Source organism: Geotrypetes seraphini, chromosome 2, assembly GCF_902459505.1.
Source record: "Geotrypetes seraphini chromosome 2, aGeoSer1.1, whole genome shotgun sequence".
In the NCBI taxonomy this organism is placed as follows: Eukaryota; Metazoa; Chordata; class Amphibia; order Gymnophiona; family Dermophiidae; genus Geotrypetes; species Geotrypetes seraphini.
In genome coordinates, this window is record NC_047085.1 from 311048275 (window position 1) to 311062904 (window position 14630).

General features: G+C 47.8%; 1 protein-coding gene across 4 annotated transcripts in view; it reads right to left on the minus strand.

The window, feature by feature from the left end:
* TOPBP1 (DNA topoisomerase II binding protein 1) overlaps positions 1 to 14630 on the minus strand; it is a 302005-nt gene that overhangs the window by 189215 nt on the left and 98160 nt on the right. For all 4 annotated transcript variants that reach the window (XM_033929986.1, XM_033929983.1, XM_033929985.1 and 1 more), the window contains 2 exons: positions 13682 to 13893; positions 12123 to 12421 (listed from right to left, as the gene is read on the minus strand). In XM_033929986.1, the coding sequence (XP_033785877.1) occupies positions 12123 to 12421; positions 13682 to 13893 (511 nt within the window). The remainder of the gene's footprint in view (positions 1 to 12122; positions 12422 to 13681; positions 13894 to 14630) is intronic.

Consider the following 14630-nt stretch of genomic DNA (forward strand, 5'->3'; position numbering starts at 1 on the left):
TGAACCAGGTGAGGGGTCCGGAGCCACCAACGCAGAATGCAGCGCGCCACGCCTCGCAGGGGGACAGGAACCTCCAAACCGTGAATCTGGGGTGACCACCTCCTGAGCAGAGCATACTGAAGAGGACGCATGTGGGCCCGCGCCCACCTCACCACGTCCAGGGACGCCGCCATCGACCCCAAGACTCAGAGGAAATCTCACGCTCGAGGACACCGGGACGCCAAAAGCAGGCGAATCTGAGATTGCAATTTGCTCACCCGGGCCCCTGGAAGGAAGACCTTCCCCAAGGAGGTGTCGAACAGAACCCCAAGGTACTCCAGACGCTGAGCCGGGACCAACCGACTCTTGGAAAGGTTGACCACCCAGCCCAGCGACCGGAGAAACTCCACCACCAGAGCCGTAACCCGGGAGCTCTCCAGCAACGACTTTGCCCGAATCAACCAGTCGTCCAGGTAGGGGTGCACCAGAATGCCCTCCGAGCGCAAGGCCACCGCGACGACCACCATCACCTTGGTGAACGTCCGGGGAGCCGTGGCCAGACCAAAGGAAAGCGCACAGAAGTGATAGTGCCGACCCAAGATCGCAAAGCGAAGGAAGCGCTGATGAGAGGCCCGAATGGGAACATGCAAGTAGGCCTCCGTCAGATCGAGAGAAGTGAGAAACTCCCCCGGCTGAACCGCCAGAATGACCGACCGCAGAGTTTCCATGCGAAAAGAGGGAATCTTGAGAGTGCTGTTGACCCCCTTCAAATCCAGGATGGGCCGAAAGGTCTCCTCCTTCTTGGGCACCACAAAGTAAATGGAGTACCTGCCGGTGCCCCACTCCGGAGGGGGCACTGGAACAACTGCCTTGAGATCTAGCAAGCACTGAAGGGTCTGGCGAAAAGCCTGCGTCTTCCAAGGAGTCTGACATGGAGAGGCTAGGAAAAGGTCCGGCAGAGAGCGGGCGAACTCCAGGGCATAACCGTCCCGCACCACCTCCAGGACCCACTGATCGGACGTGATCTCGGCCCATTTGGGGAAAAAGTCGCGCAGCCGGGCCCCCACCAGAACCAAAGGGGGCGCCGGCAAGGAGTCATTGTGCAGGACGGGAAGCGGGGGAACCGGCGGAGGGATTCCCTGCCCCCCGACGGGCCCCCCGAAAGGGCTGCATGCGCTGGAAAAACTGACCCCGGGAAAACCCTGGAGCCGGGAAAGAAGCAACCCCACGCCCAGGGCAATACTTGCGAAACTCCAGCAAACGCCCCCGGGCAGTGCCACCCCGAGACGCAGGGCGGGCACGGTCCTCAGGCAGACGGGGCACCTTTGAGTCCGTCAGAGTCTGAAGCAACTTATCTAATTCCTCCCCAAACAAAAAAGACCCCCGGAAGGGAAATTTAGTAAGCTTAGCTTTGGACGCAGCATCCGTCGACCAAGCGCGCAGCCACAAAATACGCCACGCGGCCACGCCAAAGGCCATAGACTTAGCCGAGATACGCACCAAGTCATAAAGATCATCTGAGAGGAACGAGGCAGCCATCTCAATCTTCGCCACCTCCTGATCCACCAAAGACCAGTCATCAGACTCCCGATCCAGGACACGCTCAGCCCACCGAAACACGGCGCGAGCCACCAGCCCCCCACAAATAGCCGCCTGGACCCCAAAGGCAGAGACCTGAAAATTTTGCTTAAGAATGTTCTCCAACTTGCGCTCCTCAGAGTCCCGCAAGGCAGAACCGCCCTCAACAGGCACGGTATGCCGCTTAGAAATCGCCGAGACCACCGCGTTTACGACTGGCGATGTTAAAGTAGCCCGATCCCCTTCTGGGATGGGATACAAACGAGCTATGACGCGCGACAAACGAAATGGCGCCTCCGGCGTTTTCCACTGTTCCAGTACAATATCCCGAATATCCTGATGCATGGGAAAAGAGTGGGAAACGGTACGGATCCCCCGAAAAAGAGGGTCCCCCACACGCGGAGTCTCCGGCGGTGCATCCTCAAAACGCAACACCGAAGAAACCTGTTGAATCAGGTCCGGTAGCTCATCTCTCTGAAAAAGGCGCACCACGAACGCCTCTTCGCCGGAGGATGGGAAACCCGACAACCCGCCGCCAGCAGCCGTCCCCTCGAGAGGGTCCTGGAAATCCTCAAAAGGGTCCAGGTCCTCATCCAAACCGACACGCTCCTCAGACCATAAATCCTCGTCCCAAGACACCCGCGGACGCTTGGACAAGGGAGGAGGAGGAGGGGACGCCACAACAGACGAGAGAGGCAAAGCCGCAGGGAGCGCGGAGGAAACCCCACTCCCCGAAACCCCCTGGGCGCATCCGGGACCCCCAGCCGCCTGAAAATAGGCTCTGCACAAAGAAAAAAAGAAATCAGGGGAAAAACCCCCTGAGGGTCCCAAGGGACTCCCTGCCACAGCAGGGGACCCAGCAGAAACCTGCCCCTGTTTTTCCAATACAGGGGGAAGGTCACCTGAGGTGGAAGACAAAATGGAGGGGCCAGACTGTGAAAATGGCGACTTTCCCGCCAAAAATGCTCCCTCCATAGCCTGTAGCGGCTGAGAAGCCTGAACAGTCCCAGCCGCTAAAACAGGCAAGTCGGCATCAGCTGTCAAAAAATCAGCTGAGAAGGAATCCTTTGGGGAATCCCTCCGTGGGCGGTTGAGGAAGACCGGGCTTCCCCACTGCTCCCAGCCGACTCGCGAGGCACCATCGGCGGGGAGCTCTGGGCGCCTGCAGCTGCTGCCGACGGAGCTCCACCACATCACCGGGTCAAACTACCGTGTTCAGTCCGGCCGCGAGTGCCTTGCGGCTGGACCTAATTGTGTCCCACTCCCCCGGAGAAGGGCACAATTGCTCCATACACGACCTAGCTAGAAACAAAATGCCAGTTAGATGAAAAAATACTGTAAACAACAGTAAACTGACAGGGAAGCAACCCTTCAGACCGGCACTACCTCAGGATTTTTTTTTTTTTTACAGAACAGACTCCACAGGCTCTCGAAGCAATATGCCTTGCTTGATTTAGGGGGCAAAGCTTACTGCTGAGGCTCCTCTAAAAAAATGTGGGGAGGTGGAGGAAGTGGGGGGAGGAACCCCGCTCGAGACCCGCCGGGTTTGACACCCCCGAGGTCGGACGAACCCCCAAACAGGGCCCGCCCAAGCTCTGTCCGGCCAAAAACAGGGACTATAAACCCCCTAAACAAATTCCAACAGCCCTACCAAGGGAGATGGGTACAGATCACTCAACACCTGCTGGAGACTAAAAGAAGACTGAGGTAAATAGAGAAGGGAGTATATTATATACTGTCCCACAGTTTTGTTTTCAGTCTCCACCTGCTGGTCATGATTGGATATATACCCATTTGTAAAGATTAACCTCTACTGGTCTGGAGAGTGCTAAAGAAAGAGGGAGATATTGGTCCTTTAATCACACAATCACGATTAAAAATTTTGATTGAAACGTAGCTGTAAGTAAAATAAAACCATCTTCACAGGGATAACATCTTTAAACTCACCAGATAATTTTTCATTCTATGGGGAAAACAGATCAACTTATTTTCCCACCAGAATTCAAATTTGTGACCAACGGACTTTCCTGCCTTGAAAAGTGCAGCCACGCTGAGACCAGCCCCAGAACAAAGGAAACAGACAAGAGCACTTAAAGCCCTCCCTCCAACACAGACCTCACTTCTGATCTGAATCAATCAATCAGCACTCAGCTCAGCTCTTCCCAAACACAGCTGATTGAAGATTTTCTTCCAATCCAGGAGAGGCACGATTTTCTTCAATCAGCTGTGTCTGAGCTGAGCTGAGCTGAGCTGAGCGCTGATTGTTTGATTCAGTTCAGAAGTGAGGTCTGTGTTGGAGAGAGGGCTTTAAGTGCTCTTGTCTGTTTCCTTTGTTCTGGGGCTGGTCTCAGCGTGGCTACACTTTTCAAGGCTGTATTGTTTGTTCCCCTGATGAGCCAAACATTAGTGAAACAAGGTCGCTTGTAGGGAAGATTGGAGAAGATGTGACAGTGTTGGAGCTCAAGTTGCCTTTTGTCAGCTAAGTCCTTGAGTGTGCCTCCGGGTGACTTTGCCCTTTTCTAAACCTGAGCTGTTCTGAGGGAGTTTTTTGCCACTGAAAGTATCAAAAGCAGTTTTAATTTGTACCTTTTAGTTCTATACTGCTACATTAGTCTCAGGCTTTTTCTCACTCTTTTTGAGTGCATGCTGGGTTTGAAGAGGCGGGTACCTCGGTGCCATGATCACACAACATTTTGACTCATTATAAGAATGAAAGTTGTAAAAATGATGGTGTTTCCCTGATTGCTTTACCTTTTCTCTACTCTAGGGTCCACTTTGGGAATCAGCGTCCAAGAAAAAGATCTGAGTGTCATTGTAGACAACACACTGAAACCTTACGCCCAATGTGTGGCAGCGGCCAAAAAAGTAATCAAGATTCTAGGAATTATTAAAAAAGTGCGTCCCCAAGTTCAGGAAAGGGTGCAAGAAAAATAGAACAAAAAACCCAGTGTGGATAACAAATGCAGTGAAAAAGGCAATAAGTGATAAGAAGGCATCATTCAAACAATGGAAAAAGGACCAGACAGAAGTCAACCAAAAGGAGCATAAAAGACACCAAAATGAGTGTCACCGAGTGGTTAGGAAAGCAAAAAGAGAATATGAAGAAAGACTGGCAGGGGAAGCAACAAACTTCAAATCATTCTTCAGGTATGTCAAGGGGAAGCAACCAGCTAGGGAGGAAGTAGGACCCTTGGATGATGGAGACAGAAAGGGAGTGGTAAAAGAGGAAAAGGAGATAGCGGACAGGTTAAATGATTTCTTCACGTCAGTTTTCACAATGGAGGACACAACCAACATTCCGGAACTCGAGGAGATCGGAAAAGGAGACTATTTTGATCAACCTGTTTCTTTAAGGTCAGTTATCTGTTCATATCTGCTGATGAAAGACAATTTACCTCTTTAATTTCAGCTACACTTCTTTACCCAGAGCCTCTGCATATTACTGTATAAACTAGCAGGGACCACTCATATTTCCATGCTCCTTTTTCCAATTACTGGTAAAGGAAAATGGAATGGGATCTGTTTTATCACCTTATTGTGATTACAATCAAAGCAGTTTACATATATACAAGCACTTATTCTGTACCTGGGGCAATGGAGGGTTAAGTGATTTGCCCACAGTCACAAGGAGCTGAAGTAGGAATCGAACCTGGGTTCCTAAGTTCTCAACCCACTGCACTAACCATTAGGCGACTCCTCCAAGACTTGGAGCTTGAATACGGGCATGAACGCCTGGAACCATGAAAATTAGAGCATCCCGAACCTCTAGAGGTTCTGGGCCTGCTGTCAGGCAGAGTCTTAGGGCGACGGTTCACTACAGAATTCATGAGATTGTCTAAGCCCTTGCCAAATAACTATTGTCCTTTAAAGGGAAGAATAGCCTTAGAGGTGGAATCACGGGCACACTGTCTAATCCAGAGCATTCTGCAAGTAGGAATTGAATATGCCGACATCTTACCCAGGACCCACATACAGGGCGTCAGCAACATAATCTACTCTAGCCAAAAGAAGCTGAGGAGGAGGCTCTACAGCCTCACTCTCCAGAGTACACGGCCTGGAGAAGCAAGCATGCATGACAAAGGACGCCACTGAGGCAGTGAATTCCAAAGCTGTTGCCTCAAAGACTCTCCTGAGAACCACATCCACACAGTGATCCTGCATGTCCTTGATCACCACACCACCCTCACTAGGAAGGGAGTCACCTGAGCAACCAGAGAGTCCACTTTAGGCTGACCAAGAGGATGCTGGCACTCCTGCTGCATAGGGTACAAACAGGAAATAGCCCTCGCCACCATCAGAGCACCTTCTGGAGAATCCCATTGCTCTAAGATCAGAATGCTTATATCAGGATGCCAGGGAAAAGTGGAAGATTGAGCTCATACTCCACAATCTAGAAGGAGCCGGCTGAGTGACTAAATTCAACTTCTGCAAAGTCTCTGAAATGAGATCACGCAAAGCAGAAGACTTAAATAAATGCAGAACTATGAGATCGTCTCCACGTTCTAAAGCCAGAGAAGGATTCGAAGATCTGGCACACTGTCCCGAGTCCCCCGCCACAGGAAGAGTAGCCCTGGAAAATAAGGGGTCCACAAGCTGACCATCATCATAAGCCCATTTCAGAGTCAGCTAACTCAGGAACAGCGGATGACTGAGAAGAGGATGTGCCTAACGAGGCAAAACTGCTGAGACACAAGACTGAGGCACAGTGGGACTGTGCAGGAGAAGCACAGCTATCCTGAAAAGTATTCCACAAAAATTTCAAATTCTGCAAAGGCCTCCGGACCCTGGGGAGTGGAGTCACCCTTAGATGACTTCCTGTTTAGACAGGGGAGGGGTTAAGCATGATGCTGCCGCCTCTCCTGGGCATGCCATGCAGCACACGGCACAAGATTGCTGTGGAGGTGCTAAATTTGCGCAATCTTGGCAAGGATTTGAAGCAGAAGAGCCCAAGAATGCCATCCGACCAAGATTTGAGGCAAAAATTGCAGTTTTGGAAGTGCAGGGAGCTTTTGAAAAAAAAGACTGCTAAAAATCCAAGATGGCCACTGTTAAGAAATTCACGCCAAACTCACGATATATTTCATCTTTAGCAAAGTACAAAAATGGCGATTTTAAGATTTTTCAAGTGGGAGAACACAGGGGGACATGCAGAAACCTCAAAAACTGTGAAATTCAGACACCCTCCCCCCATCCACTTCACAGGCTGTGGACAACCTTACTCACTGTGACCTGTGCTAGAAATGTGATGCAACCTGCCTCAGCTCTCTTACAGTAGCTGGAATCTGAGAATCACTGCCTCATGCTGGCAAATCCACTTTGACGCTGATCTTCGCTGCTGTCAGTCAGACATGGTGCCTGACTGTACCTCCATGCCTGCAGACTCACGGACGTGCTAAGAGAAAGGGTGGAGGTGAAAACGCAGTTGGCGCCCTGTGAGACACCGCTGAGCCTCCAAAAGAAACCCAACAGCCTGCACTTGAACCCCTGCTAAACAGGTGAGAAAAAAAGCGAAGATGGCCACAAGCTACAAAGAATATGCCTCGGTGTATTCAATGCAGGCTATCAGGTACCACCATGGATCAGCCTGTCAGCTGTAGACCAGAATCTGCATGTTCTCTATGCAGGCAGAGCTGAAGAAAAACTCCAAGTACAAAGAAAACCCCGAAAAGGGACGAAAAAGATACCAAAGAAAGTAAGAAAAAGGGAGAGCAAAACCGAAACACTCCTTCAGGCTCGCATGCAGAATAGAGAGCTGCACGGGAACGGGGATGACGGGAATCCCGCGGGACCCGCGGGGATCCCGCGGGTTCCCCCTTTGGGTCACGGGGATCCCGTGGGGACGCCCCCTAGGGTCGCGGGGATCCCGTGGGGACGCCTCCGAGGGTCGCGGGGATCCTGCGGGGTTGGATCGCAGCGGGGTTGGTCGAGCCACAAGGGTAGTCTCCTTCTCCTTACCTGCCCTGTCGCAGCACACATCCGAACGGAAATCTTCCCGATGTCAGCGCTGACGTCGGAGGGAGGGCTTAAGCAAAGCCCTCCCTTCCTCCGACGTCAGCGCTGACATCAGGAAGACTTCCGGTCGGCTGTGTGCGGCAGGGCAGGTAGGAAGAAGGCAATGGCGTACGAAAGAAGGGGGAGGGGGCGGTCCGCCCCGGAGAATGTGCACAGCCGGTCAGATCCCCTGATCGACCGACAACAGGCCCGGCCGACAAATCTCCCTGCCCTGTAGCCGCGAATCTAAATTACCTTCTTACAGCAGCTGGAGTAGTGAAGCTGCTGTAAGAGGTAATTTAGATTCGCGGCTACAGGACAGGGAGATTTGTCCGACCGGGCCTGTTCTGTTGTCGGTCGGGTGCAAAAGCGCCACAAAGGTGGAGGGAGGAAAGGTGGAGTGGAGAAGAAAAGACGCTTAAGGGGGGAGAAGGCCGCTGAAAGCACTGGGGAAGACAAAGGGGTGGAAAAGAACGCTGAAAGGACATGGGGTAAACGGGAGAAAGGGGGGGAAGGACCCTGAAAGCACTGGGGAAGACAAAGGGGTGGAGAATGCCACTGAAAGGACATGGGGAAGACAGAGGGGGGAGAAGGCCGCTGAAAGGACATGGGGAAGGCAGAGAGGGGAGAAGGAAGCTGCCTGACAGGACATGGGAAAGATGGTGGGGGAGAAGGACACTGAAAGGAAATGGGGAAGAGGGAATGGGAAGAAGACGCTGGCAGGGAAGAAGACAGAGGTGCCAGACTATGGGGGGAGCGGAGGGAAAAAGATGGGTGCCAGACCAATTTGGGAGGGGGGAGAAAGGGAGAGGCACAGTAACAGAGCAAATGGAAGACACAGAGAGAAGAGAGGCAGTGGATGGAAGGAATTGAATGAGAACATGAAGAAAGCAGAAACCAGGCAATAAAGGTAGGAAAAAAATTATTATTATTTTTTTTTTTTGCTTAAGGATAAAGTAGTATATTAGTTGTGTTGATAAAAATTTATAAACATTAGAGGCTCTGGTAGAAACCCGTTTACAAAGTATGTATTCTTCCCAATTAATATTTCCAAATTAATAAAGTCTTTTTGCTTATTTTTAAATGGGTTTCTACCAGAGCCTTTAATTCAGTAGCATAATTAAATGAAATAACTATTTCTGTAGTTTATAGGGACAGGCGGGGACGTAGGGGATTCCTCGCGGGGACGGGTGGGGACGGAGGGATTCCTCGCGGGGACGGGTGGGGACGGAGGGATTCCTCGCGGGGACGGGTGGGGACGGAGGGATTCCTCGCGGGGACGGGTGGGAGTCCTCACGGGGACGGGTGGGGACGGGTGGGACTTTGGCGGGGACGGGTGGGGACGGGTGGGATTTCTGTCCCCGCGCAACTCTCTAATGCAGAAGGGAAAATCTACAGATGGCAGTAGAGCTCTCAGTGAAGTAGAGGAGTCAGAGAAAATATCCAGAGTGGATTCCTTCTGCAGATGGCTTGTGGTCATTGGAAAATAATCCCACATGTCTAGAATGATTCACCTATTGCACTGCAAATCTAGGTGGGGGGGGGGGGGTGTCCCCAAAAAGAAGCAGCTATTCAAACATTCAAAACTGGTTCAATTCTCACTGAAGCTCCTTGTGATCTTGGGTAAGTCATTTAACCCTCCATTGTCCCAAGTACATAAACTAAGATTGTGAGCCCACTAAGGACAGAGAAAGTACCTGTAAACAAAACATAAACCAACTTGGTTATACCACAGAAAGACAAATGCATTCCCCCAAACCAAAGGCACTTAAGGAAATTAATTTTGAATTGTCCAACCAACTAGATAACACAGAATCAAACGGAATCTTCTAAATAAATAAATTTTTAAAAACCCATTAATATAATAGTTTCAACAGAGTACTGAAACACACCAGTATCTCCCTGGAGGAGAGTATGGCATAGCGGTTAGAGCTACAGCCTCAGCAGCCTGAAGTTGTAGGTTCAAACCCTGTGCTGCTCCTTGTGACCCTGGGCAAGTCACTTAATTGTCCACTGCCCCAGGTACAATAGATAGACTGTAAGCATGCTGGAACAGATAGGAAAAATGTTTGCCCAAGCGATATATCAAATGCTTGTCCATTCCCTTTCCTTCTATATGTCAGTCTAGTGTTGGAAAAAGCGAGCTCATGGGAATGCAGAGAGATGTAGTTGAAGTCCTAAACTAACAGGAAGTGAGTTCATAATAGAGACAATCAATTTGGAAGATGTAGTGAGAAAGCAGCAGGGGTTTAACACAGGTGAAGGTATCTGAGCACCTGAAACCAATAAGCAGGTCAAGCTAAGAATGTTTGCATAGAAAACAAAGGAGGGCAGAAGGACAACAGCTGCAAAGCTACATGATGGTTTCAGGAGAGAAAATATAGAGGCATGAATGCTTGAGATTTAGTTGTCAGACTCTGGAATGTATCAGGAACTTGATATGCTGTTACAGATTTTGAACTAAGGAATTATGAGCATTTCGGAAGCTGACAGACAAGCAATGTATTTGCTGTGTGAAAGGTCATGATTAGAAGACACAGAAAAATATTCATGGAATAATTTAAAGTACTGGGCAGTCTAGGCTGAGAAAAAGATAGGTGTGCTGGAAGAGACACCTGTACTGCCATTAGAAATGCACCCTGGTTTCAATTTGTGCTAGAGGGATATATGTGGGCTGGGAATGTCTAACTAGGGGACACACTCCAAAATACAGGCTTGGTGCAAGAAACCAACAAATCAGTAACAAATACTCACTGCACAAAATTTTTTTAAAAAATATTTATGCCATATTGTAGCCTGCCGGTTTGAATTAGCTTGTTCTGTCCGGAGCCCTGACACAGCAGAGCGAAACGTGGCCAGCCTTCATCAGCAACAGACATTTGACTAAAAAGCACCAACTTTATAACAAGGGCAAAAATCCGGCATGAAAGCTAAAGCTAAGTACTAAATTACATAGTACATATATTGAAAAATTTAGAAGTTTAGACGCTAAAAGCTATAAGTTAAATGGTAGGGGGAGGATTTAACCAATGATGTTTGTCCCACTGTGGTTTGCAAGCTAAGTCGAAATAGCTAGTGGCAAACAAGGACCTGAGGTTTTCCTACGTCCAAGCTACAATATGGCATAAATATTTAAAAAAATTTGTGCAGTGAATGTCTAACTAGGGGCCCAGGTGAAATAACCTCCTGGTTAGATTAACATCAAGGTTAAGGTATGTACGAACAGACAAGTCAATACTTGCAGTAAGGAGCTGAAAGAGTAAGCAGTGTAGTTATTAACGTGGGCTACCATTAAGACATGCAATTTTATCACAGGTCTCATTTTAAGCAATGAGACCTAGTTGCTAATAAAAGGGGTTAACAATAAAACAACCCATCTTAACGGTAACCCAAGTTGGTAATTTTCCCCAGTCTTAAATGGCAAAACAGCTGTGCTTGTGGAACTTTATTGCCTGTTTGAGACATGCACTTTGGGTTAATTTGTGCACGAACTCATTTGTTTGCTATTTAAAGCCCATATGCTATGAACAGAAGGAAACTTTATTGTCTATTTGTAATTTCACTCTAAACTGAGTTGTGCAAGGGAGTTACTGTATATACTCAAATATAAACCGACCCACATATAAACTGAGGTAACCATTTTTCCTCCAAAAGAGGAGAAAAGGCTGACTCGAATATAAATTGGGGGTGGGGGGGTGTTGGTTAATATTCAAGTGCAGTGCCTTGCCAGGCTCTGCACCCTCTTCCCCATCTCTCGCTGCTCTGCCAGGCTCTGCATCCAGCCCCACTCCCTCCCTGCCAGTTCTGTACCGTCTCTCCTCCCTCCTAATGACTTGCAGGCCTCCACTGGGCCTTCCATGAGACCTGGTTGTCCAGCAGTGGCCTGGACAGGAGGGATCCCTCCCGCCTCCCATCCAAGTCAATTCTAATAATTTTTACCTCCCTCCCACCTCCCCACTCGTACCTTTAGTATCCCTGGTGGTCCAGGGGCAAGAGCAAAGAAAGGTCCTGCATATGCAGAGCTGCTAGCTGATTGGCTGCCGTGAACTCGCAGCAGATAGCTAGTGGCTCTGCACAGGCAGGAACGAAGGAAGGTCGCTCCTGCCGCAAGTACGTGGGGAGGCAGGAGGGAGGTAAAAATTATTAGAATCAGCTGGGATAGGAGGCAGGAGGGATCTCTCCTGTTCCGGCCACCGTTGGACCGCCATGTCTCACGGCAGGCCTGGAAGAGGCTTACAACAGATTCAGGAGGGAGGGGGCGAGTCAGCGCTGATCCGAATTTAAACTGAGAACCCCATTTTTGGGCCATTTTTTTGTCCCATAAATCTCGGTTTATAGTCAAGTATATATGGTATATGGTAGTTGTAGAAAGCTGTTCATTAGAAACCCCTGGTTAAATATGCTCTTAATGGTGTAAATAAAGCATATAAAACAGGACAAGTGTCCTTTCTCATCTAAGAAAAAGGGAAGTCATTGCTGAGTTCCTTCCCGAGAGAGCTAACCTAGAGGGACCAGTCTGCAATAGTACTCTACCACCATTTACTAGAAGACCAAAAGGACCTTTGCCAATTTACCTTTACATCAAAAGAAGGCTTGAAAAGTTTATCTTTAGCAAGAAATTTTGATGGTGTATCAAGGTGCAGAGAAGGTTCTTTCTGAAGTGGCCTTTCTACTGCTCCTGGCATTGGATTCTTATGCCGAGAGATGACAGACTGGAATGCTTTGCTCTGGAACCGGTTTATATCCAAAGGAGTTACGGCTGGTTTTCTTGGGACTTCAGTAGGTGTATTACAATGGTCTGATACATCTGAAGGTGCTCCCAACGTAACTGTGTCTTCTTTGCATTTCTGATTTATCAAACTTTCTTCTTTGGCTTAAAAAAAAATAATTGCCTTATTTATGACCTTGATAAACTGATCGCTCTCTGCAGGTATACATAATATTTTTTTATTATTTCTCTTCAGTTTTTCTCTATGGATTTTTCTCCAGTTACCAGTTCTTTAATATTCAGTCATATCTTTATGCACTTGAATGGAACAAGGCATCTCTAGTCCACCGAAATAAACTTGATATTTTGCCAAGCACTAATTGAAACCCTTCAGCTTCAAATGCAATGAGTGGATTATCCTCCCACCCACTTGCACCTCATAACCTGAGGTGCAAGATGGAATTTCAGGGGTATGGCAAAGAATGGCTTGTGTCCCTTAGCCGCTGCCAGTGTGCCTTGAGCAGTAGTAGCTGTTGGGGTTGCAAACATTAATCAAACATTTCCTAGGGGTGTGGTGTATAGAAAAGGTTGGGAACCACTGCACTAAAGAATTCCTTCCACAGAAGAACACAGTGAAAAACAGAAGGAAGCAAAGCAAGGCTAACTAGTCTGTAGATAAATAAAATTCTTCAGCTTTCAATGCAATCAATTCAGCTTCTTTCAAAAGCTATACATTTGCTGGAAAAAAAACAACTTTTAAATAAAAAATACACCAGTGTATATGAATTCCTAAACTACGTGTTCCTGTTATAGCTGTGGCAAAAAATAGCTTTAGTTCGTCCACACACAAAGATAATTTCTGCCGCAGCTGTAAAATGGCTGATCCTCCATGTTTGCATTAATGGCCATGTGCTAATGCTTTTTAGGTATATAATAAATAGACAAAAACGTCGCTACCCTGTGAACTGTCACTGCATACAGAAAGTTAATCAAACGAGCCTCAGACACACTGACTGAATATACAATTTCAAGTCAGGTACTTTTTGCCAATAAGGCAACATGTACTTAATCATCAGCTCCTCTTACATGTCTGGTGCCATTAGCATATGACCATTAAGCCATTAATAAAAAATACTGCATGAGCACTTACCACCATCCATTTTGTAGATAAGGGCTCCTGCACTAATCAGTTAGTGTGCGGTAATGTAGCACACCCCCACAAAAAAAAAACAAACAAACCATTTTTAGCATGTGGAAAAGAGAGCACTCAAATAGCACTTCCACAGGATGCCTGAGTACATCCCATGGTACGCAACTTAGTACTTAACATAGCTTAGTAAAATGGCCTTTGTTGAGAGCTCTACCATAGAAAACATCTCTTAAGGCACTGCAAGGAATCCATTTATCATATATAGGAAAATATACCTTTAGCAAATGTTTCTTCAACAAGGAAGTGGCTTTCATCTGCTTTCTTCCCAGTTCTAGCACATTGCAAGAGCCAAGCCATAGTTACTGCAGGCAAATTCCACTTTTTGGCAGCCTCATATTTGGAGCCTTCTGGTTCTTTCAGCACTAGATGAGTGCTGGCAAACATGTCTTTCTTTAGATTAGCTTTGCGAACAAAATATTCTTGTACCCTGAAACCAAACACATGAAAATAGTTAACATCTTACAAAAAATGCTAACCAGCAGAAAGTTTCCTAGAATCTCTTGCTTGTCATATATGTTTGTCTTACCCAGATAGTCTCTGCTCCACAGGGCTTAGTTTCTTATATGTGTACGTAGAGTACTGTGTATACTTGGAAGCATTTTAGAAATGGTACTAGAAACCTAGTTGTTTATAAGGTACATTATGGTTTGTTGTGGAAACACAGGTGCACAATCAAGAAATGCTTAGAGACTGTTTCTCAAAGTTATCATACAATTATTTATACTGGATGGTTACCTGTCCCTCTCCTTCCATGTCTCGCAGGTAGTTTCTACATCTTTTTACTACCTACGCCAACTGGAAGGTGGCAAATGTTACGCCGATCTTCAAGAAAGGTTCGAGGGGAGATTCGGGAAACTACAGACTGGTGAGTCTGATCTCGGTACTGGGAAAGATGGTAGAGTCGCTGATAAAGGATAGCATCATTGATCAACTTAACGTACACGGGCTGATGAGGACCAGTCAGCATGGTTTTAGCAAAGGCAGATCGTGTTTGACGAACTTGCTGCACTTCTTTGAGGGAGTAAACAGAAAGACAGACAAGGGCAAACCGGTCGACATTGTATATCAGGATTTTCAGAAGGCATTTGAACGACTACTTCGGAAAATTGCGAGCCATGGAATCGAGGGTTAAATACTCACGTGGATTAAAAACTGGCTGGATCA